Raw genomic sequence first — 24,924 nt, 5'->3', positions numbered from 1 at the left:
CTGGTACTTTTACGATCACTAACTGTTACATTTGTTCACTCCCTGCTTTCCATAATACAGTTTAGTTTTTTTTTAATATATATTTTTTTATATTTGGGATTCAAATTAGAATTAGAATTTGGGATTCGTTTATGGACCCAAATATTCCAATTGCATTTGGTTCATTTGCTCAAACGGAAAGAATCTAACCTCATTCCCAAAGAAAAGTGCCAATCCGAATGAATATGCAATCGGATTCACGGGGGTGGAATATTCCTTTCCCCGTTCCGATTGAGGTACGGAAAGTTGTCAGGGTGCGTTCTTCTTCTTTGTGGTGTTTTTCTTCTTCTGTTGTTTATTCAAATTAGCATTAGCGCCATCTGTGGAACAGAATGTAAACCCTTCTGTACGCCATTCCCAAGTCCAGTTTTATTGAAGAAGGAAAATACATAATTATTAGCTTAATTATAAAATATTAGCAAGATTGAACTTAATCTTTTCCGGTTCCCGGGTGCGTGACGTAACACGCAACTCGAGACGTTAAAAAACTCTAAATTAAAAAATACTTTTTTTTAACTCTTGGAGTTAAAAAAAAATGGAGGCGCGCAATCGGCACTGGACTGTTGCGGGAAGTTTGTTTTTGATTCTAACTAAATTTCAAGACTGGACGAAGGAAAAACTGGGAATACGGAGTTATTCCAACAAGTTGAGGAAGTCGGTATCGCGTGATGTTGGTGTTTACGTTTTACTGGGCATGCCCCATTGACTATTCTGGTTGATTATAGCAGCGCATGTAGGCCAAAGATTGGAATATTCCTTTCCATGTATACCGTTGCTTTCGGAAAGGTCATTCGGAAAGATTCCATTCGGAAAGAGAAAAACAGGTTACCTTGAAGTTCCTTCACAAGAACGGGAACAATCATCTCCTTGGGTTCACTCAGTCCAGCATGGTTCTCAGCTCGCACTCGGAAGAAGTACTCGGTGCCCTCCCTCAGGCTTTTAATGGTGTGGCTCATGATCCTCACTGTGGCGCACTTCACCCATTTGGTCTGGCCCTTCTCCAGGGCATCAATGAGGTAACCGGTTATTCTGCTACCTCCGTCGTAGTCGGGTCGCGTCCAGGCGATTGTTACTGTGTCTTTTGTGACGTTCGCTACCCCCAGTTTTGTAGGGGCGCTTGGTACCTCTGGAACACAAAGCGGACATTAGAATTGTTGGTAAAGAAATGACTGAAACCTGATCCTTTTGTGACAGGGCTGAAATGCAGTGGAAATGTTTTAGGGGATTACATTCATTAATTGCCATTCGTCTTATCACTTTTCATAACATTCTGGAGTGACTGAGGTCAAGATTTTGTGGAAATTTGTGCATATACAAAATATTAAATTGTACCTTTAGTGAGTACTTCCTGGAGAGTAGATTTATATTTATATTTATAACAGAAAATAGTTTTACCCCGGTCTTCAGGAGTCAGATATTTGATCGTTTTCCTTTTGTGACAGGGCTGAAATGCAGTGGAAATGTTTTAGGGGATTACATTCATTAATTGCCATTCGTCTTATCACTGTTCATAACATTCTGGAGTGACTGAGGTAAAGATTTTGTGGAAATTTGTGCATGTACAAAATATTCAATGGTACCTTTAGTGAGTACTTCCTGGAGAGTAGATTTATATTTAGATTTATAACAGAAAATGGTTTTACCCCGGTCTTCAGGAGTCAGATATTTGATCGTTTTCCTTTTGTGACAGGGCTGAAATGCAGTGGAAAAATGTTTTAGGGGATTACATTCATTAGCACACCTGTAATCTTTGTGCCGGCCTTCGCCTCCTGGGGGACGCCCACTCCGTATTCGTTTTCCCCAATAACTCTGAAGTAATAGATGGCCCCCTCCTGCAGGTCTTCCACTTTGTATGTCAGCGCATGGCAGTTCGTTGTCACGGAAACCCAGGCCTTTTTGCTAGCCTCGCGTTTTTCAACGTGGTAAGCTTTCACCGCATCGCCGCCGTCATTCTCAGGGGCTTCCCAGGTAAGAGTCGCAGAGTCCCTGGTTACGGCGGAAACGCTCACATTGATGGGGGGTCCGGGAGAGTCCAGCACTCTGACAAACATGGGTAACGTGGCTTTTCCTAGCGATGACTCAATAGTGACGCTATACTCTCCGGAGTCGTTTCTTGTTGACTTCTCGATGGTCAGTGAAGTGCTGGAGCTCGTTGAGTCGATTGTTCCTCGTACCTTCAGATCAGTGCCCTCCTTGGTCCATTCCACTGACGGAACAGGTTTACCTTTGAACGGAACATTGAGGGTGAACGCTATGCCGTGCTTAACCACAAGAACTTTGCGCATCTCGATGTCCACATCAAAGGATGGCTCTGCGGTTCGTTCCGTAGCCACAGCAACATCGGAATATCGGCTGCGATCACTGCATCCGACTTTGTTTATCGCCCTGACACAGAATTCGTACTCGGTGTCGGTTTTTAGTCCGGTGATTGTGAACTCCAAGCTTTTGGTAAGAGCGATAGCCTCAGTCCATCTTTGGAGTTCTTCAAGTGACTCTGGTTCCTCCTCATCTTCTTCATATTCCTCCTCATCCTCATCGACCTGTGCTTCCGGTTTGGGGATGTAGTCTCTGTATTCTACACTGTATCCGAGGATAGCGGCGCCGCCGTTATCCGTGGGTGGTTTCCAAACAATCGAGACACTGTTCTTGGTTGAAGTGACAATCTTCGGCTTGGATGGGGGACAAGGAACCACCAGAGGATCCACTGCCCTAAATGAAGCGGATGGTTCACTCGGAGGACTCAGTCCAGCGGCATTTTCAGCATAGACCCTGAAGTCATATTCACAACCTTTCCGCAGTTTGGTTGCCGTTGTGGTGCATTCGAGAACCGGATCTCTGTTTACACGGAGCCAACGCATGCCAGTCTTTTCCCGCCGCTCAATAACGTATCCGATGATTGGGCTCCCCCCGTCGCTGATTGGTTTGCACCATGTAAGGGTCATCGAGTCTCCAGTAATGTCGGTGACGTCGATGCTAAGGGGAGCAGAGGCAAAAGTGTACGGATCTGTGATCTTCACAGCGTCGCTCTCCAAAGCCTCGCCCGTTCCGTGCTTGTTGACGGCCAAAACCCGGAAGATATATTCATTTCCCTTCAGGAGTCCCGTAACTTTGAAGTAAGTCTTGGTGGTTTCCTTCACTAGCGTCCAGGCCAAACGGCTGGTCTCGCGCTTCTCAATAACGTAGTGTGTGATCTCAGCACCGCCGGTTTCCTGAGGTGGGCCCCATGATAGGGTGCATTCCTCGGCTGTGAGACCGGAAATCTGCAAAGGTCCTGCAGGGGGTCCAGACTTATCCATGACCACGCAGTTTACAGGCAGACTAACTGTCCCGGCGATGTTCTGCAGGGTGAGTACATATTGTCCAGAATCGCACCTGATGCAGTCTTTGACTGTTAGCAATGTGCTGGTGTCTGTCGTAACGATCTGGATTCTTGCTCTGAGCTCAATTTCCTTGCCGTCTTTGCTCCAGGAAACGACGGGCGCGGGGCGGCCGGCGAGGTCAGCGTTAATCTTTAAGGTTTCGCCCGCTTTCACAAACGTTGTCTCTCTGAATTTGACATCCATCATGATGCGTGGCGGCTCCACGTCGTCTTTGACAGTGATGGCGCCGGTGTTGTCGGACGGTTCGCTGAACAATCCCGCCGCATTCTTAGCAATGACACGGAAGTCATACTGGCCGTCCTCCGTAAGGCCCGTCACGTGGTAGTGAGTCTCGGGCACGTTGGTGAAGTTGCACCTGGTCCAACGTCCTTCCGGGAGATCTCTGCGTTCAATGATGTAGCCAGACACCTTGGCACCACCGTCATATTCTGGTTTAGTCCAAGTCAAGGACACAGATGATCTGCTAATAGATGTAACGATAGGAGTTCCCGGAGGATCACATGGATCTCTTGCGGCAACGGCTTCAGACGACTTGCTGCATTTACCGATTCCGGCAATATTTTCAGCATAGACACGATATTCATACATCATACCTCCTTCCACTCCACTGACTTTGTACTCAGAGTCCTTGATCATTCCTCTGTTTATCTTAGTCCACAGAATACTAGCACGCTCTTTCTGCTCTAGATGATAGCCTAGAACTGGACTTCCCCCATCGTTGACAGGCTCGTTCCAGGTCACAACCATATAAGACTTGGTAGCGATCTTCACAGATGGTGTAGAAGGCGGTCCAGGTTGCTTGAAGTTGTACTGAGCCGTAATCGCAGGAGAATCCAGATATGTGCTCTTCCCATAACGGTTGACCGCATAGATGCGGAATTGGTATTCGGCCCCGTGCGTTAGGCGGCCGGCCTTGTAAGACGTTCTCGGTACGTTGCTGGCAACCATTTGCCACTCTTGTGTGTTGGTGTCCCTCTTCTCAACAATATAGTTACTTATGCAGCAGCCGCCATCGTAATCTGGCGGAGACCAGGACAGCGTGATGCTATCAGAGGTCACAGAATCCACCTTGATGCTTTTAGGTGGACTTGGTTTATCCAGGACAACTACACCCAGATGTGCTGTCACCGTTCCTGCCGTGTTGGCCAAGGTGATCTCGTACTTCCCGACATGTTCTCTGCTAGCTTCTTTAATGACAATCTTGGATGACGTCGCTGTGTTTAAAATTGTAACCGAAGACGTTTGCTTCAGAGGAAGACCGTCCTTCTTCCATGAGACAACAGGCTTAGGTCTGCCTCGCACCGGGACTTCAACAGTGAGGTCGTCCTTGGCTTTGACGCTGTATGTTGTGAACAGTAAGTTGACAGACGGCTCTACTGCAATATCCTTGGCGACCACAGGCAAGCCGAGGTCCTTGGGAATGCTTTTTCCCTTCTCGTTGATTGCAACAACTCTGAACAGATAGGTTTCATTGGGAGTCAAGTTGGGGATGGTCGCCTCCGGTACTTTGACGGTGCAAGCAGTACCCCATTTTTCACCACTCTTGGGCTTGAATTCCACGTTGTAGCAGATGACTTTACTACCGCCATCGTGAGCAGGTTTTTCCCATGAAAGGGAAACACTGGTTTTGGTCACATCCACAACAGTTACTTTGCTCGGTGGCAGGGGAACCTCAGACACCTTAACTTCTTTGGTTTCAACCATCTGTCCTTGGCCGTACTCGTTGACAGCGCAAACTCTGAAGTAGAAAATGCCGCCTTCGGGCAGTTCCTCGATTTTGAATGTGTTGGCCGTGCAGTTGTTGGTCACGGTCGTGTAGGCCTTGCGCACAGACTCCCTCTTCTCCACGATGTAGTTTGTGATTTTGGACCCGCCATCAGTGAGCGGCGTATCCCAGATAAGCGTCACAGAATCTTTTCTGAGCTCCTGCACTTTGAAGTTCTGCGGGGCGCTCGGTGTATCCAAAATTCGAACCGCCACAACGGCGGACTTTGAACCGCTGTTGTTCTCCAGAGTGAGTGAGTATTTTCCACTGTCCCAGCGGTTAACGTTGTCGATTACTAGCATAGTGTATGAGCTGGTGGTGTCAATCACAGCACCATCTGTGATAGCGCCGTCGACCTTTTCCCATTTTACAGCAGGTTCGGGCCTTCCTCTGATGGTGACAAACAAACGCAGCGTACCACCAGCGCGGACAGATACCACCTTTCTGAGGTCGGCGTCGAGCTCTATTTCTGGGGCTTCGATCCGGTCGTGAGCGACCACGGTTCCGTGGACATTAGCGGGTTCTCCCACTCCTTCGGAGTTGATGGCACAGACACGGAACTGATATTCTTCACCTTCCTTTAAGTCGGGGATGACCATTTTAGTAGCTTGAATGCCAGCTGGAGGCGTACACATGGTCCACTCTTTTTCGACTGGGGCGTCTACTGCCGGGGCAACTTCTACCTCCTCTGTGGATTCTGGTACTGGTACATACTCTCGCATTTCAACGATGTAGCCCTTGATATAGGCTCCGCCGTCCCAGTCGGGTTTTTTCCAGGAAAGAGACACAGATGACTTTGTGTAGTCGGTCACCTTGGGGTGCTGTGGGGGTCCAGGTGGTCTTGTGGCATCACATGCTCTATACAGTAGAGATAGTTCACTGAGGTCTCCGATTCCAGCCTCGTTCTCAGCCGCAACTCGGAATTCATAAAAGTGATCCGTCATCAATCCCGTCACTTTGAAATGAGTATCTGTCAATTTCTGTCGGTTACATTTAGTCCACCTGACGCTATCTTTGTCACGTTTTTCGAGATGATAACCCGTAATATCGGCTCCGCCAGTCTGTTCTGGAACCGTCCACGACAGAACCATTGAATCTTTTGTGATCTGACTTGCTTCTGGTGTTCCGGGAGCGCTTGGGGGCTTGTAGGGATTGCGTGCAACGATGGGCTCACTTTGAAGATAATCGCCAACGCCGTATTTGTTCACAGCTCTTACTCGGAAAATATATTCATTTCCGGCGAGCAGGTTTGTTAGTTTGTAGTACAGGCTCTGGATATTGGCTGCAGCCATTGTCCACGATAAGCTGCTGGTCTCTCTCTTCTCCAGGGTGTAGTGGGTGATCGTAGCACCACCATCCAGGGTCGGCTCAGACCAGGCAAGAATACACCGGTCAGCCATGATTTCTGTTACTCGCAATGGTCCCATTGGTTGACCTGGTTTGTCAAGGACTTTGACAGAAATCGGGAAGGTCTTTACACCGCCTAGATTTTTTAGAACAAGTTCATAGTGCCCTGTGTCCGTTTTCGTAACGTCCTTGATCGTCAACACAGCACATTTGTTCGTGTTTTTCACTTCAATGCGTAGAGATCTATCAATTTCTTTGCCTTCCTTTAACCATTGAATTTCAGGTAGTGGTTTTCCGTGGATGTCAGCGTTAAGAGTTAAATGTTCCCCGGCAGTAACAACAATAACGTCCTTGTACTTCGGGTCCATGGATGCCCGTGGTGGTTCAATCTCGTCAGTAGCGGTTATCGGTCCAGAGCTTTCCGAGGGCCCGCTGAAGACACCGGCGGCATTTCTGGCAATAACCCTAAATTCATACTGCTCGTTTTCTGTTAGACCGCTGACATTATATTCAGTCTCCATTATATTGGTAAAGTTGACTCTGACCCATCGGCCATCAGGGGAGGCGAGGTCTTTCCTTTCAACAATGTAGCCATTTACTTTGCTGCCGCCATCGTACTGAGGCTTGGTCCAACTGATCTTGATGTGGTCTTTAGAAATTTTCATCGCCTCTGGAGCACCGGGAGGGTCACACGGATCACGAGCAACAAAGGACTCAGAGACTTTACTGCATCTGCCAACGCCGACAATATTTTCAGCAAACACTCTGAACTCGTATCCGATTCCTTCTTCGAGATTGCAAATCTTGAACTGGGTATCGGCGATCAGAGTCTTGTTCAGTTTGTTCCACAGGATACTGCTTCTCTCCTTGCTTTCCAGATGGTAACCAATGACAACGCTTCCACCGTCGTTGACTGGCTCGTTCCATTCAATGATCATCATCTCCTTTGTTGCAGATTTGACATACGGTGTCCCGGGGGGGCCTGGCGGTTTGTACGGGTACTGTACAACGATAGCCTTGGAGTCTAAAGAAGCACCTTTTCCATATCTGTTTTCGGCAATTACCCTGAACTGGTATTCCACACCGGTCTTCAGCTTGGTGACTTTCAAAGCTGTCCTGGCCAGCTGCGTGGTGACCGACTGCCACGTATTTCCTGTGGTCTCTCGCTTTTCTACGATGTAATGCTTCACCTGGCATCCACCTGTGTACTCCGGAGGTTCCCATGAAAGGTGGACAAAGGTGTTACTCACCTCAATGACCTTAAGCGGACCACTTGGCGGACCCGGTTTATCAAGAATAATAAGACCCACATTGTCGGTAAATGTGCCCGCGGTATTGGTTGCTGTAATCGAGTACTTTCCAAAGTCCTCCTTGCATGCTTCAGTGATCTGAATGGCAGTTGTTGTTAGAGTGTTCACCACATTGACTCTGGAGGTCACCTTCAGGGGCTGACCATCCTTGGTCCAGGTGACTCGAGGTTTGGGCCTGCCAAGTACAGGGAACGTCAAGGTCAAATCTTTTCCAGCTAAGACGCTGTAAGTGTTGAACTGAGTCTTAATGCTTGGCTCCAAGGTCATGTCACTAGCAACAACGGGTGCAGCAAGCGCCTTTGGTTCGCTTTTTCCCTTCTCGTTATAAGCAATAATACGGAATAGATATTCCGTTCCACTTGTCAAGCCTGTGACAGTGCCCTGACACGTCTTAGTGTTTGTGGCGACCCCCCACTTCTCAGTCCCCTTGGGTTGCATCTCAATGAGGTAGCCGCCAATCCTGCTTCCACCATCATGCTCCGGTTTCTCCCAGGCCAGAGACACGCTGACTTTGGTGACATCGACAAGGGATACGTTTCCGACCGGAAGCGGAACCTCAGAAGCCTTTGTCGCCGTCTTTGTTTCAATCGCCTGTCCAATACCGTATTCATTCTCAGCCATGACTCTGAAGTAGTACATAGCGCCTTCGATCAGGTTGTCAACCTTGAAGGTGGTCTTGGTGCACTTGGCTGACACGTTTGCATAAGCCTTCCTGGTTGATTCACGCTTGTCAATAACGTAGTTCTTAATTTTGGAACCTCCGTCAATCAGCGGCGCGTCCCAAACGAGAGTGACTGAGTCCTTCTTAACATCTTTGACTACCAGATTCTGTGGGGCTCCCGGTGTATCGAGGACTTTGACCGTAACAAACTCAGACACAACTCCACCGCGGTTTGTCAGGCTAAGAGTATATTTTCCAGAGTCGCATCTGTCACAGGAGTCAATGGACAGCTGAGTGAAGGTCGGAGTCTTTTCGACCACCGCCTTTTCTGTTAAGTCTGCCTCATCTTTAAGCCACTTAATCTCAGGGGTCGGTCTGCCCTTGAATGGAACGTGGATCCTTACAGATCCACCGGCCTTCACGCATATGTCCTTCCTCAGCTCAGAATCCAAGTGGATCTGTGGTGGATCAAGCTTTTCTTCTGGTTTAGCTGTTCCCGAGAGCATGGCTGGCTCACCGACTCCGAGTTTGTTCAGAGCACACACTTGGATCTTATACTCCTGACCTTCGATCAGTTTCGGGATGTCATATTTATTAACACGCAAGCCGGTGGGCGGAGTAACCATAGTCCATTCTTCCTCCTCAGCCTTGCAGACTTCAACAATGTATCCCTGAATTGCACTGCCACCGTCGGACAAAGGTTTGCCCCACGATACGGTAATTGAGCTCTGCGTGGTGTCGATGAGGTGTACATAGGCCGGGGACCCGGGTTTGTACTTAGGATCGCAGGCCTTGTAGTAAGAGCTTGGTAGACTGGGTTCTCCGAAGCCAACAACATTTTCGGCAACCACTCTGAACTCGTACTCGTGGCCGGTGGTGAGGCCGGTTACTCTGAAGGAGAGGTCAGTCACCTTCTGTCGGTTGCATCTGGTCCATTTGATTCCTGCTCTGTCTTTTTTCTCAACAATGTAATTTGTAATACTACTGCCGCCGTCGTTCTCCGGCGCAGACCAAGTCACAGTCATGCTATCGTGTGTGATGTTGGATATGTCCTCGATGTGAGGAGGTCCAGGAGGAACGAATGGAGTCTTCATGGTTACTCCACCAGACTCCAGCGGGTCGCTGGTACCGTAACTGTTGACTGCCATGACACGGAACATGTACTCGTTTCCTTCCAATAAGTTGGTGACTTTGTAGCATGTGGTGTCACAGTTAGCGGAAACAACAGTCCAAGCTAGGCGGCTAGTTTCCCTTCTTTCGATGACGTAATGTGAGATGGGACTTCCTCCATCGTGTAAAGGAGAATGCCACACCAATGTGCATCTGTCCTCGGCTACCCCGGTTACGACAAGGGGTCCTTCACAAGGACTCGGCCGGTCCAGGACCAGCACTTTGAAAGGCACAGTTTCACTTCCTGCTTCGTTTGTTAGCTGAAGCAAGTACAGTCCACTGTCGATACGAGCGGAGTCCTTAATTATGATCATGGCATGATTTTCTGTGTTTTTGATATCCAGTCTAAGCGTATTTTCGATTGGTACGTCATCTTTGACCCACTGCAGTGCGGGCAACGGCTTGCCACGGACATCTGCATCCAACTTGAACATTTCTCCAGCGTTTATGACAATGGTCTTGGTGAACGCGGGATCGATGGAGAACTTGGGTGCTTCGAGCATATCGCTCGCAGTGATTGGGCCACTGTTGTACGATGGCTTGCTGATGGTGCCGACGGCGTTTTTGGCTATGACTCTGAAGTCATACTGGGAATTTTCCGTGAGCCCAGTGGCTGTGAACTGGGTCTCGATAACGTTAGTGAAATTTGCCCTCACCCAACGTCCTTCTGGCAAATCACGCTTTTCTACAAGGTAGCCGGTGATGCTACTGCCGCCATCGTACTCTGGTTTTGTCCACTGAATGACGATAGAGTCTTTGGTTACGTGGATGGCTTCTGGCTGACCGGGAGGATCGCACGGATCACGGGCAACGCAACCCTCTGAGACTTTACTGCATCTTCCGATACCTACGATATTTTCAGCATACACCCGGTATTCGTATTCAATACCCTCCTCTAACGGGTGGCTCTTGTAGTTTGTCTCGTGAATGAGCGTCTTGTTTATTTTCACCCACAAAATACTGTTCCTCTCTTTTCTTTCAATGTGGTAACCAAGAACCGGACTGCCTCCATCCGAAACGGGCTCGTGCCACTCCACAATCTGGTGATCTCTGGAGAGCGAAGCGATAAATGGCGTCCCCGGTGGGCCGGGTTCTCTGTACGGGTACTGAGCAACCACAGAAGATGAATCCAGACCGTGACTCTTTCCGTACCGGTTCTGGGCAATGATCCTGAATTGGTACTCGGCTCCGGTCTTCAATCTGGGTACTTTGATTCTGGTTCTGGCGCAGTTAATGCTAACGTTCTCCCATGTTGTTGCTGTTGTATCTCTTTTCTGGACAATGTAGTTTGAAATCTGGCAACCGCCATTCTTTTTCGGTGGCTCCCATGAAATGGTCACACTCTGCGTTGTGATCTCATCGAATTTCACAGGCCCAGACGGGGGCCCAGGCTTGTCAAGTACAATTAATTCCACCGTGGCGTCTTTCTTTCCAGCAGAGTTAGTTGCATTTATGCTGTACATGCCGCCATCGTCGCCCGCCGCCTCCTTTATGCTAAGACTCGTATGAGTCAAGGTGTTGTGAATGTTTACTCTGGAAGTGAACTTCAGAGGGGCACCATCCTTGGTCCAGGTTATTGTCGGTTTGGGGCGTCCAAAGATTGGCACTTCGATGTTTAGATCTTTACCGACATGGACATTGTAGCTGCTAAAAGCAGGTCTCACATCAGGCTCAAATACTAAGTTCTTGGTCATGACGTGGCCGGAAAGTACTTTGGGGTCACTTTTCCCTTTATCGTTCATTGCTGTCACTCTAAACAGGTACTCTTCCCCGGGATTCAAATTGGAAACGGTCGTCTCCATAGTCTTATATGTGTTAACACCGGACCACTTCTCTTGGCCCTTGAGCTGAACTTCGAGCAAGTACTGGATGACTCTGCTGCCGCCATCGTATTCCGGCTTTTCCCAAGCCAAAGAGATGCTTGTCTTTGTTTGATCTGTAACAATCAAGTTCTTGGGAGCCTGCGGCACCTCTGAAACCTTGAGTGGATCGACGGTTATCGCAGGTAGACCAATGCCGTGCGCGTTCTCAGCGAGGACTCTGAAGTAATAACTGCAGCCCTCTTGAAGGGGCTCGATCTTCCATGAAAGAGCGTGGCAATTGGTTACCACAGCTGCGTATGTTTTGCGTGTACTCTCTCTCTTTTCCACGATATAATTTCTGATTTTGGAGCCACCGTCCAACAGAGGGGCTTCCCAAGCAAGTGTCACTGATTGGTTCGTAATTTCCTTCACTTTCAGACTCACGGGAGCACTCGGCGTATCAAGAACACGAACGACAACAAATGCGGATTTGGATCCACTGGAGTTTTCTGCAGTAATAGTGTATTTCCCGCTATCTGCTCTGCCCATCTTGTCAATCACGAGGGCAGTGTAACTACTCGTCACTTCAACTTGAGCTTTCTCCTTCAGTGGAGTATCGTCTTTGTCCCACTTGATGCTCGGAGCAGGTCTTCCCTTGATCGGGATGAACAGTCTCAGCGGAAGTCCGGCCTTAATAGTTACAATCTTTCTCAACTCTGGGTCAATGTCCAGGTCTGCTTCTTCTGCTCTGTCCTGGGCCACCACAGCTCCAGGGATGGTGGCGTGATCTCCAACCCCAACTTTGTTGATCGCAGAGACTCTGAACTTGTAGGCCTGATTTTCTTTCAGGTTGACAACCTCAAACTTGGTCTTCTTAACGCCTGTTGGTGGTGTGCATATGATCCAGTCCTCGGCTGGCGCATCGGCGGGAGGCTGCTCCGTTGCCGAGGTTTCGGTCTGCTCCTCGGCAGGTGGAACTTCTTCTGTGGTAGTGCAGCACTCAACGATGTATCCCTGAATCTCACAGCCGCCATCACAAATCGGCTTGCTCCATGACAAAAACACTGAGGTTCTGCTTGTGTCTGTAATTCTGGGATTCTGCGGTGGACCGGGCCTGAAGACAGGGTCTAGAGCTTTGTAGAATACTGTTGGAGAACTGGGCTCACCAACACCCACAACGTTCTCTGCCGCGACGCGGAATTCATAATTATGGCTTTCCAAGAGTCCGGTGACTTTGAATGTCAAATCCAACACAGCCTGCCTGTTGCATCTGGTCCACCTTACACCTTCTTTGTCATGTCTCTCAATAATATACGATGTGATAGGAGAACCTCCGTCCTCAGTGGGAGCCTCCCACGTGAGCACCATTGAATCTTTTTTAACATCGGAAATCTCTAAGCCCTTAGGCGATCCAGGAGTCACATAGGGATCTTTGATAAGCACTGCCTCCGACTCCAGAGCTGCGCCCATTCCAAACTCGTTCACAGCACGGACTCTGAAAATGTACTCATTGCCTTCCAGGAGCTTTGTGATCTTGTGGAAGATGTTCTCCACCTTTGGATCCACAACGGTCCAGACTAATCGACTCGTTTCTCTCCTCTCTACAATATAGTGAGATATTTTGCTACCTCCATCTTGAATTGGTGCTTTCCATGAAAGGCAGCAGCGGTCTTTAGTTATTCCCGTTACGATAAGAGGTCCTTGCGGTTCACCGGGTTTATCCAAAACTACGACTTTCACCTGGACAGCCTTTTCCCCGCCGGGATTTTTCAGCAGCAGATTATAGACACCTCCGTCTGAAAGTTTAGCTTCCTTGACAGTGACGCAGGCATGGGTTGCGGTGTTTTTAATCTCTCGATGGATTGTGTTCCCCATTTCCTGTTCATCTTTCAGCCAATGGATGGACGGCAATGGTTTGCCATGGACATCTGCGTCAATCTTAAAATTGTCTCCCGCATTGACCGTAATGGTCTGAGTGTACTCTGGGTCGATGCTGATGCGAGGTGGCTCAATCTCATCCCTGGCGGTAATAGCGCCAGTGCTATATGAAGGTAAGCTAAAAACACCAGCGGCATTCCGAGCAATAACACGGAATTCGTACTGATTTTCCTGCACAAGTCCGGTTGCAACATACTCTGTCTCGATGACGTTAGTGAAGTTAGCCTTCAGCCAACGACCTTCAGGAAGCTCCTTCTTTTCCACGACGTAGCCTGTGATTTTGGCCCCGCCATCATACTCGGGTTTTGTCCAAATGATAGTAACCGAATCCTTTGTAATCTTGGTCGCCTCTGGCGTACCTGGAGGATCACAAGGGTCTCTAGCAACATGACCTTCTGACACTTTGCTGACTTTGCCAATGCCCACGATGTTTTCAGCATAGACTCGATACTCGTATTCCATTCCGGGTTCCAGACCAGTGGTCTTAAAGGTTTGGTCTGTAATAAGGGACTTGTTCAGTTTCACCCAAAGGATGCTGGTTCTTTCCTTGCGCTCAAGATGGTAGCCCAAAATAGCACTACCGCCATCGTTGACAGGTTCGTTCCATGCTACCACCATGCTATCCTTTGTGCACATTGCGATTGACGGAGTTCCCGGCGGTCCCGGGAGCTTGTATGGGTACTGAGCCACAATACACTCTGAGAGAAGAACTGGACCTTTGCCGTATCTGTTTTCTGCGGTGATTTTAAACTGGTATTCTGAACCGGTTTTCAGTCTGCCTGCTTTGACTGTGGTCCTCGCAAGGTTCGGAGACACAATCATCCAATTAGTTGTGGATGTGTCTCTCTTCTCCACGATGTAGTTCTTGATCGTACAGCCGCCATCGTACTCCGGCGGGCTCCAGGAGATGGTCACACTCTCAGAAGTGACCTCCTCCACCTTGACTGGACCACGCGGCTGACCAGGTTTGTCGAGTACAACAATGGCGATATCTGCTGTTGCCTCTCCTGCTGTATTACTGATGGTGACATTATAGTGTCCAAAATCATCTTTGGAGGCCTCTTTGATGCAGAGTTTCAACATTGTTTCTGTTGCGCCGAAGTTCACTCTGGTTGTTCTCTTCAGTGCCTGACCATCTTTGGCCCAAGAGATGGTTGCTTTGGGACGGGCAACGTAAGGAACCTCAACTGTCAGGTCTTCACCGGCCAGAACGCTGAACGTGTTGAATAACATTTTAATGACTGGTGAAATAACGAGATCCTTTACGATGACCGGCACGCCAATTTGACGAGGGTCACTTGTTCCCTTCTCGTTTCTGGCTGACACACGGAACATGTATTCTTCACCTGCGTTGAGGCCACTGATGGTCGCTTCGGTTTCTTTCACAATCATAGCCTGTGACCACTTTTCCACACCTTTGGGTTGGACTTCAACGACATAACAGCCCACTCTGCTTCCACCGTCGTGCTCCGGCTTTTCCCACGAGAGCGTAACGCTGTTCTTTGTAACGTCCTTGAGACTGATTTTCCCCGGAGGTTGTGGTTTCTCGGACACTTTAACTGATTCGTTGGTCTCGATGGGGAGACCGATGCCGTATTCATTCTCCGCCAAAACTCTGAAGTAGTAGTTGCATCCCTCAAGAAGCTGCTCAACGGTGAATGTGTTGTTATGGCACGTCGCGGTCACCGTGGCGTAAGCTTTTCTTGTGGACTCACGCTTTTCCACGATATAGTTCTTAACTTTAACCCCTCCATCGTTTGCTGGCGGATCCCAAGTCAGAGTGACGGATTCCTTTGTCACGCTGGTGATCTTCAAATTCAGTGGGGCACTAGGTGTATCGAGTACCCGAACCTGGACCGTGACTGTCTTAGAGCCAGAGCTGTTCTCAATGGTGAGGTTATACTTTCCGGTGTCAAATCTGTTGACGTTTTCAATAACGAGAGACGTATATGATGCTGTGGTGTCGATAGTGGCTCTCTCAATTGGGTCACCGTCCTCTTTGGTCCACTTAGCCTCGGGAGCGGGTCTGCCTCTGATGGGGACAAAGAGTCTAAGTGTGCAGCAAGCTCGGAGGCTTACGACTTTGCAGAGCTCTGCATCCAAATCCAGTTCAGGGGGAAGGAGTCGGTCCTCGGCCTTAGGACCGCCAGGCACAGATACAGCCTCCCCGATTCCTTCGCTGTTCAGAGCAGATATGTTGATTTTATACTCCTGGTTCTCTGTCAGATTGATAATAGTAAATGAGGTGGCAAGTAGACCTTCCTTGGGGGTCACTATAGTCCACTCCTCCTCTTCTTCCTTCTCAGAGGGGACACAGGTCTCGACGATGTAACCAGTGATGTCAGAACCACCATCGTAGGCTGGTTTGTTCCAGGCAACAGTGATGGATGACTTGGATGTGTCCAGGATCCTGGGGTTGCACGGAGGCCCTGGTTTGTACAAAGCGTCACTGGCTTTGTAGAACGGACTGGAGACACTCGGGGCACTAACACCGGCGGCGTTCTCTGCCGTGATTCTGAATTCGTACTCATGTCCGACAACAAGACCTGTTGCCTTGAATTGCAGATCCTTGACCTTCCTCTTGTTGCACTTGACCCAGCGGAGACCGATCCTGTCCTTGCGTTCGATGTTGTAGTTTGTGATGGGAGTTCCGCCGTCACTCTTTGGCGTTTGCCACATAATGACCATCGCGTCCTTGGTGACAGCCGTGACCTCGGGATTCTCTGGCGCATCCGGAACCGTGTATGGATTTTCTGCAATAACGGCTTCCGAATCAAGAGGGTCGCCGTTCCCGTATTTATTCACCGCCATAACTCGGAAAATATATTCATTTCCTTTGAGAAGCTTCGTCACTTTATATTCCGTAACCTGAAGATCTGAAGCCACATTGGTCCAAACAAGCCTGCTGGATTCGCGCTTCTCGATGACGTACCCTTCAATCTTCGCACCGCCGTCATCTGTGGGTGGGGCCCACGTCAGTAAACAATTGTCAGCTGTGACGTTTGAAACCATAAGAGGTCCAACCGGTGGTCCAGGTCTGTCAAGTACTTTTACTCTGAAAATGTGTTTGGAAAAACCACCAACGTTAGTCGCGGTCAGAACAAAGGTTCCTCCGTCCGATCTGACGGAGTCCTTGTTGCTTAGCGTAGTCGTCAGTTCGGAGAACTTCACTTCCAATTTCATTGTGTTCTCGACTTCTTTTCCATCCTTGGTCCAAACCATGGATGGAGACGGCTGGCCGGCGATGTCGGCATCGAGCTTGAAGGACTCGCCTGCCTTCAGTAGAACAACATCCTTAAAGATGGCGTCTACCATGATTCGTGGTTCGATGATGTTATCTTTGCATGTAATCGGATCCGAGGGTTCCGATGGCACACTTACGGCACCTGCTGAATTTCGAGCTATAACACGGAACTCGTACGATACATCCTCGGTCAATCCGCTCACGGTGAACGTTGTCTCGATGATGTTTGTGAAGTTGGCTCTGATCCAGCGACCGGTCGGAAGTTCCTTCTTCTCCACCGTGTAGCCCGTAATTTTAAATCCGCCGTCGTACTCGGGTTTCGTCCACTGAATAGTGATGACATTTTTATTAACAAAAGTCGGCACAGGCTGACCAGGGGGGTCCACGGGGTCCAGGGCTAGTATTGCTTCAGAGGCTTTGCTGGGTTTGCCGATTCCAGCCATGTTTTCTGCCATAACACGGAACTCATAAGCGACTCCATCTTCAAGTCCTGTGGATTTCATCACGTTTCCTTTCACGAGACCCTTGCTTATTTTATGCCACATGATGCTGCTTCGTTCTTTTCTCTCAACATGGTAGCCGATGACTTCGTTTCCACCGTCGGACACGGGTTCATTCCAGCCAATTGTTATGGAGTCCTTGGTAAACGCAACAACATGGGGGGTACCAGGAGGACCGGGAACTTTGAACGGATAGGCGGCCACTACTGCCTCCGAGGTGATGGGCGGTCCTACACCATGTCGGTTCTTAGCCTTAACTCGGAACTGGTATTCTGCTCCAGTAGTTAAACGCGTGGCTTTAAAGATGGTCCGAATGGCAGTGGAGGTAAGTTCTGTCCAAGTCTGAGAGGTGGTGTCTCGAATCTCAATGACGTAATTGTTGATGGGAACGCCACCGTCGTTATCGGGAGTGTCCCATGCAAAGATACAGTAAGTACGAGAGATTTCTACAATCTTGATCGGTCCCTTAGGTGGCCCAGGAACATCGTGTACTTTGACGATGATCCTGTCGCTCACAGAACCGACAATGTTCTTTCCGGTCATGGTGTACACGCCACTGTCTGCTCTGTTGCATTCGCTGATTGTGAGGATAACAGTCGCCGGAGTCGCCTCCACGTTAGTCCGCTGTGTGAGCTTCAAGGGACTTCCATCCTTCTGCCAGGAGACCACTGGCCGAGGACGCCCCATGACAGGAATTTCAACCTTGATGTCATCTCCAGCCTTCGCGATAACCGTTGACTGACATACGCCCCGCAGATCGAACTCCGGGAGAGAAGTGGAATCCTTGACAACAATGGGCTTGCTCTCGCGGGGTCCACTTCTTCCAGATTGGTTGACCGCCATTACACGGAAAACGTACTCTTCGTTCTCGTTGAGATTCTTCACAGTGAAATCCATGGTCTTGAGAGTGGTTACGTGGGCCCACTGATCAGTTCCTTTCTTTTGGGCTTCAAGCACGTATCCGGTAAGTCTACTTCCGCCGTCATGCTTGGGTTTGGTCCAAGCCAGGCACACGGAGTTCTTTGTGATATCGGTTGGGATTATGCTTTCCGGAGGAGTCGGTGCCTGAGATGCACGAATCGGATCGGACGTTTCGACCGCTTCACCGACACCGAACTCGTTCTCAGCAGATACTCTGAAGTAGTACTCGCAACCTTCGCCCAGGTCAGTAATCTTGACTGTAGTTGATGGACAGTTAGTAACAACCGTGGCGAAGGCCTTGCGTGTTGATTCTCTCTTCTCGATGATGTAATTTGTGATCTTGGCTCCGCCATCAATGAGAGGCATCTCCCACTGAAGGGTAATGGACTCTTTATCGATATGAACTGGTTTTAAGTTAAGCGGAGGTCCGGGTGAATCCAGAACCCTCACGTTAATGTTTGCAGTCTTCTTTCCAGCTGCATTTTCCAGGGAAAGCTCGTATCGACCGGCATCGATCCGTGAGCTTTCGGGAATGATCAGCATTGTAAAGGACTCGGTGCTGTCAATCACCGCACGTGTCACAGGACTGCCCTCCTTCGTCCACGTTATCGTAGGTGTAGGACGTCCCTTGATGGGCACAAAGAGACGAATGGAACAACCGGCCCTGACCACAAGCGTTCTTCTCAGCTCAACGTCCAACTCCAGATCCGGTTCGGCTGCACGCTCCACGATCTCAACCAGTTCCTGCGTTTCAGCCGGCTCGCCTACACCCTTAGCGTTTATGGCGCTAATTCTGAAAAAGTATTTGGTCGCGTTTTCCAGTCCGGGAACGACAAACTCTGTGATTCTCAGTGGAGATGACGTGTCCTTAATCCAGTCCTCCGTTCCTTCCTTTTTGTGCTCAATCACGTAGCCGGTGACTTCAAGCCCACCGTTATCCAGCGGTTTTCCCCAACACAGTGTGGCAGTGGTTTTAGTGGTGTCTGTCACCCGTGGGTTTACTGGAGGTCCGGGAACATCTGCAAAGTACGGAAAATATATTCATTATCTGCTTTTAAGACAAATATAAACTGGCCTATTCTATGCCGCGATGTTTTCTTTTTTATTGTAAATGTTTGTACTCAAGGGTACTCCGGTTTCCTCCCACATTCCAAAAACATGCTAGGTTAATTAGCCACTCCAAATTGTCCATAGGTATAAATGTGAGTGTGAATGGTTGTTTGTCTATATGTGCCCTGTGATTGGCTGGCCACCAGTCCAGGGTGTGCCCCGCCTCTCGCCCAAAGACAGCTGGGATAGGCTCCAGCACCCCCGCGACCCTCGTGAGGAAAAGCGGTAGAAAATGAATGAATGAATGAATTTTTGTATTATATTTATTTTTATGTTTATTTTTATTTTATTTTATTTTTTATTAATTTCGTGAGGAAAAAGCGGTAGAAAATGAATGAATGAATGAATATTTGTATTTATTTTTATTATTATTTTTATTTATTTCGTGAGAAAAAAGCGGTAGAATGAATGAATGAATTTTTGTATTTTATTTTTATTTTTATTTGTATTAATTTCGAGAGGAAAAAGCGGTAGAAAATGAATGAATGAATGAATATTTGTGTTTATTTTTATTATTATTTTTATTTATTTCGTGAGGAAAAAGCAGTAGAAAATGAATGAATGCATGAATGAATATTTGTATTTATTTTTATTATTATTTTTATTTATGTCGTGAGAAAAAAGCGGTAGAATGAATGAATGAATTTTTGTATTTTATTTCTATTTTTATTTGTATTAATTTCGAGAGGAAAAAGCGGTAGAAAATGAATGAATGAATGAATGAATATTTGTATTTATTTTTATTATTATTTGTATTTATTTCGTGAGGAAAAAGCGGTAGAATGAATGAATGAATTTTTGTATTTTATTTTTATTTGTATTAATTTCGTGAGGAAAACGTGTTAGAAAATGAATGATGAATGTTTGTATTTTATTTATTTTAATTTGTATTAATTTTGTGAGGAAAAAGCGGTACAAAATGAATGAATGAATGTTTGTATTTTATTTATTTTTATTTGTATTAATTTCGTGAGGAAAAAGCGGTAGAAAATGAATGAATGAATGTTTGTACTCACAGGCAGCAATTATGGTTCTGACTGGCATGGACGGTTCACTTGGCTCTCCAAAGCCGGCTCTGTTCTCGGCAAGAACACGGAACTCGTACTCGATGCCTTCGGTCAGTCCGGTCACTTCATAGCTCAGCTCAACAAGAGACTTCTTGGAGGCCCTGATCCATCTCATGGCCCTTTTCTCTTTCTTCTCAACACAGTAACCAATGATATCACTTCCACCGTCCTCAGTTGGTCTTCTCCACGTCACAGTCGCCGAGTGTCCGTCAACTTTTTCCACTTCGGGTTTTGATGGCGGGCCAGGAGGTACTGCAACCATAAAAGTTAGATCAAATATAAACACGTTTGCCTTCATAAAGAACCCGGGATCTCAGGAGAACTGATACATACCAAACCTATCAACCATCTTGACCGGCTCGGAATGAGCCGGCTCCCCGGCGCCGTACTGGTTCACGGCCGAGACTCTAAAGATGTATTCGTTGGCTTGAATGAGTTTATTCGCCACATAGTGACAGTCCACGACCTTCTCTTCCAGAATGGTCCAGAGAAGCCGACTGGTCTCCCTCTTCTCCAGAGTGTAGTACTTAATAGGAGACCCTCCGTCCTCAGTAGGAGCCGCCCAGGTCAGGGTGACCTTCTCAGATGACACGCCGCTGCATTCAATGGGACCGGGAGCTGAAGGAACATCCAAAACCTTCACTTTGACGGTTTCTTCCTTGACACCAAAGGGGTTGCTCGCAGTTATGACATAATCTCCGGTGTCCTTCCTGCCGGCGTATTTTATTGATAACGTGGAGGAGCTTGCGGTCTTCTCAATAGCAACGATGTCTGAAGGTTTCAAATATTTGCCTCCTTTAGACCAGCAAGACGTCGGGGCGGGTTTGCCGAGAATACTTGTGGCAGTCACGACAATCGTTTCTCCAGCTCGGACTGTCACGCCCTCCATCACCTGAGCATCGATGATAATGGTTGGCGAAGCTTTTGGATAAAAAAACAACAAAATATTAGAAACCATCCAAATTTGACTTAATCAATATTGAAGTCAGAAGACATGAACCAAATCACCATATTCATCTCTGCAGATGATCGTGTCTGTCTGGTCAGATGGTGGACTCAAGGCGCCGGCCGCATTCTTTGCCCTGATCCTGAACTCGTACTTGCAGCCCTCCTGGAGATCAGTGACGGTGTAGGCCGGGTCCACGACGTTCACACTGTTGGCTTTCATCCAGATCTTTGATGGAAGGTCACGTCTTTCAATGATGTAGCCGGTCAGCCTGTGGCCACCGTCAAACTGCGGCTCGGTCCACTGAAGGGTCACGGTGCTTCTGGTGATGCTGATGACATCTGGTTTGCCGGGAGCGTCTGAGGACACGCAGAGTTCATGTAGCAGAACCGACATTTCCCATCCAATGTTTCAATATTGAACAAAGCTAAATTTGTTCTCATTGGTTCTACCATATCTTACTTATTGTGTGGAAATATGGGCTAATAACTATAAAAGCAATCTTCACTGGCTAAATGTACTGCAAAAAAGGTCAGTAAGGATAATTCATAATGCCGCCTACAGAGAACATACAACGTACGTGACAAAAGATAAAAAATTGAAATTTAAAATAATAATTTAAAAAAACTTAAATTATATTAGAAAGCAGGAAGTGAACAAATGTAACAGTGATTGTAAAATTAAAATTAAAATTAAAATTAAAATTAAAATTAAAATTAAAATTAAAATTAAAATTAAAATTAAAATTAAAATTAAAATTAAAATTAAAATTAAAATTAAAATTAAAATTAAAATTAAAATTAAAATTAAAATTAAAAAATACAAAAATTAAAAAATAAATATAATAATATTTTTTTAATTATATTAGAAAGCAGGAAGTGAACAAATGCAACAGTTACAGTTACCCTCTACAAGAGAGGAGACTATATTGACGGTTACTATGGTAACCATTATGTCATTTTATGCTCATATCACCTCGTACTTCGGTACGTGACAAAAAAATAAATAAAAATTGAAAATATATTTTTTTAATTTTTAAAATTTTTCAAAAAAAATTAAAATAAAAAATATATAAAAATAAAAATTAATAAAATAAAAAAATATATATATTGACATTTACTATGGTACACATTATTGGTCATTGGATGGTCATATCACCTCGTACTTTGGTACGTGACAAAAAAATATATATTAGGAAAGCAGGAAGTGAACAAATGTAACAGGTAGTGATTGTAAAAGTACCAGATGGAGGGGTAGGATTTAATAAGCTTTGCTTCTTCCTACTCCTTTTGGACATGTGGAACTGGGAACTGATCATGTGATGCATGTTCAAATGAAATAAAACCATTAGCATTAGCATTAGCATTAGCATTACCATGTTTGACTTACCAATGGGATCGAGTGCAACTTGTGGATCAGTTGGAGAACTCGGTCTTCCGATGCCAGCCAGGTTAATTGCCATGACCCTGAACTCGTACTCAAGACCTTCAGTCAGCCCCGTCACCTTGTGTTCCTTCATTCTCAAGGCAGTCGGACTGGATCTCTTCCACAACATACTATTCCTCTCCTTGAACTCCACGTGATACCCTGAGTTTTGTTTGGAGTGGGAAAGAGAGTTCCCGTTAAAGCGATGCCATGGTCAAGTTCCCTATTGGGATTAAGGTCATACCTGTGATTGGAGATCCTCCAGTCTTCCTGGGGTCCGACCAGGCCAGGTAAGCGGAGTCATGACGCATACTCATGATCTGAGGCGGCGGAGGAGCATCAGGAACATCTGGAGAATAAAAACGCAGACGTGGTATGAAGAAGAAAACGTTGATATTAAGGCGAACAAAAAGTCGTAGAGACTTACTGAATGGATGTTTTGCAACGACGGGCTCCGACTTGAGTCCCTCCCCGACGCCATATTTGTTCTCAGCACTGACTCTGAAGATGTATTCTGTGCCCTCATGGAGACCGGTTACCCTCATGGTATTTGTGTCCACAGTTGAAGACACGGTCACCCACATGTTGGTGATGGAGTCTCTCTTCTCGAGAATGTAGTTTGTGATCTCTGAGCCGCCGTCATCTTTCGGCGCACCCCATTTTAGCGTGGCGCCGTCAGCAGTGACGTCCTTGAACTTGATGGAGCCGCTGGGAATGCTGGGCTTACCCACCACCCTGAAAGAAAAAAGTTTCGATATTGGAGTGGAATGCAGATGATGGATAGATGCTGCATGAGGACGGTTATTCTACTTGTCCCAACCTGATGAAGATGGTGGATTCTTTGCTCCCGGCACTGTTCCTCAGCGTGATGGTGTACTTGGACGCATCGCTCCTCTGGCAGTCCCGAATCAGGAGGGTGGTGTTAACCGCAGAGGACTCGGCACAAACACGTCCGGAGTCTGTCAGGTCTTCATCGTCCCCCTTCTTCCAGGACACCTTGGGCGTTGGCTTGCCAATGATTGGAATTTTCAGGCGCACCGTGCTGCCCTCTTTGGCAACGTAACACATGTTGGGCAGCTCCCTCAGGTCACAGCTTGGATGAACTGCGAGAGACGGCGATGCGAGATGTTAACTGACAGTATTCCGATTTAGGAATTACGATTAACGACTTCAGTATGCGGTCGGTTTCGCGAGCGTTGCTTCTTACTGATTTGATCCTTGGCGACCACGGTGAGCTCCTTGGCGGCGCTCTCCCCCGTGTCGTTCACCGCCTTGACGCTGTACTTGTACTCCCTGCCCTCCACCAGATCCTTGGTGCTGAACTGCATGTTCTTGGACCTCATCAGCTCCTTGTACTTGTCGTCGCCGTTGAGGACCTCGAGCACGTAGCAGATGATGCGGCTGCCGCCATCGGTTAGGGGTTTCTTCCAGCTGAGTGTGCAGGAGTCCTTGGTAACCAGGATGGCCTTAAAGTCCATGACAGGACCAGGTTCCTCTGTGGGATGAAACATATGTTGACATTCATAATCAAATTTAAAAAATCATAATATGCTCGTCACACATACCGGATGCTTTGATCGAGTCAGGGGTCTCGCAGAACTCTCCGGCACCGAGCTGATTGACGGCTGACACTCTGAAGCAATAGGACCGTCCGGCATTCAGGTCCGACACCTTCAAAGATGTCTTGGTGCAACTGTTGGATACGATAGACCAGGCCTTCCTCTCGGTGTCACGCTTCTCCACAATATAGTGGGTGACGTCGTAGCCGCCATCTAGGAGAGGAGCGTCCCAGTAGATGGAGGCGCTGTCCTTGGTGGTTTCTTTCACCATCAGATTGACCGGTGGGCCGGGAGTGTCTGAAAAAAAAAGGTGAAGCTCTCAACTGCAAATCTTGACTAATCCAGTAGACTGGATTGAGTAAGGGAATCAAACAATGCACAACGATGAGCCAATTCAGGAAACAATACAAGCAGTTGATGTTTGCTAAATACAAGGATGAAGAGTCTTGAACCAGTCATGATGTGCTATATTAATAAAAATAAAAATAAAAATAAATTAAAAAAAAATAAAAATAAAAATAAAAATAAAAATAAAAAAAAAATAAAAATAAAAAAAAATAAAAATAAAAAAAAATAAAAATAAAAATAAAAATAAAAATAAAAATAAAAATAAAAATAAATTCATTCATTCATTCATTTTCTACCACTTTTCCTCACAAGGGTCGCGGGGGGTGCTGGAGCCTATCCCAGCCAATCACAGGGCACATATAGACAAACAACCATTCACACTCACATTCATA

General features: G+C 47.2%; 1 protein-coding gene across 2 annotated transcripts in view; it reads right to left on the bottom strand.

The window, feature by feature from the left end:
* The window catches only part of LOC131136273 (titin-like), a 196,852-nt gene that overhangs the window by 36,618 nt on the left and 135,310 nt on the right, over positions 1-24,924 (bottom strand). For both annotated transcript variants that reach the window (XM_058082950.1, XM_058082951.1), the window contains 11 exons: positions 24,191-24,481; positions 23,833-24,120; positions 23,446-23,728; positions 23,053-23,360; positions 22,870-22,974; positions 22,590-22,787; positions 21,263-21,559; positions 20,588-21,175; positions 20,204-20,506; positions 1,781-19,096; positions 869-1,165 (listed from right to left, as the gene is read on the bottom strand). In XM_058082950.1, the coding sequence (XP_057938933.1) occupies positions 869-1,165; positions 1,781-19,096; positions 20,204-20,506; positions 20,588-21,175; positions 21,263-21,559; positions 22,590-22,787; positions 22,870-22,974; positions 23,053-23,360; positions 23,446-23,728; positions 23,833-24,120; positions 24,191-24,481 (20,274 nt within the window). The remainder of the gene's footprint in view (positions 1-868; positions 1,166-1,780; positions 19,097-20,203; positions 20,507-20,587; positions 21,176-21,262; positions 21,560-22,589; positions 22,788-22,869; positions 22,975-23,052; positions 23,361-23,445; positions 23,729-23,832; positions 24,121-24,190; positions 24,482-24,924) is intronic.

The sequence above is a fragment of the Doryrhamphus excisus genome, chromosome 9 (assembly GCF_030265055.1).
Source record: "Doryrhamphus excisus isolate RoL2022-K1 chromosome 9, RoL_Dexc_1.0, whole genome shotgun sequence".
NCBI classification, from domain to species: domain Eukaryota; kingdom Metazoa; phylum Chordata; class Actinopteri; order Syngnathiformes; family Syngnathidae; genus Doryrhamphus; species Doryrhamphus excisus.
This window is presented reverse-complemented; position numbering and strand designations above follow the sequence as displayed.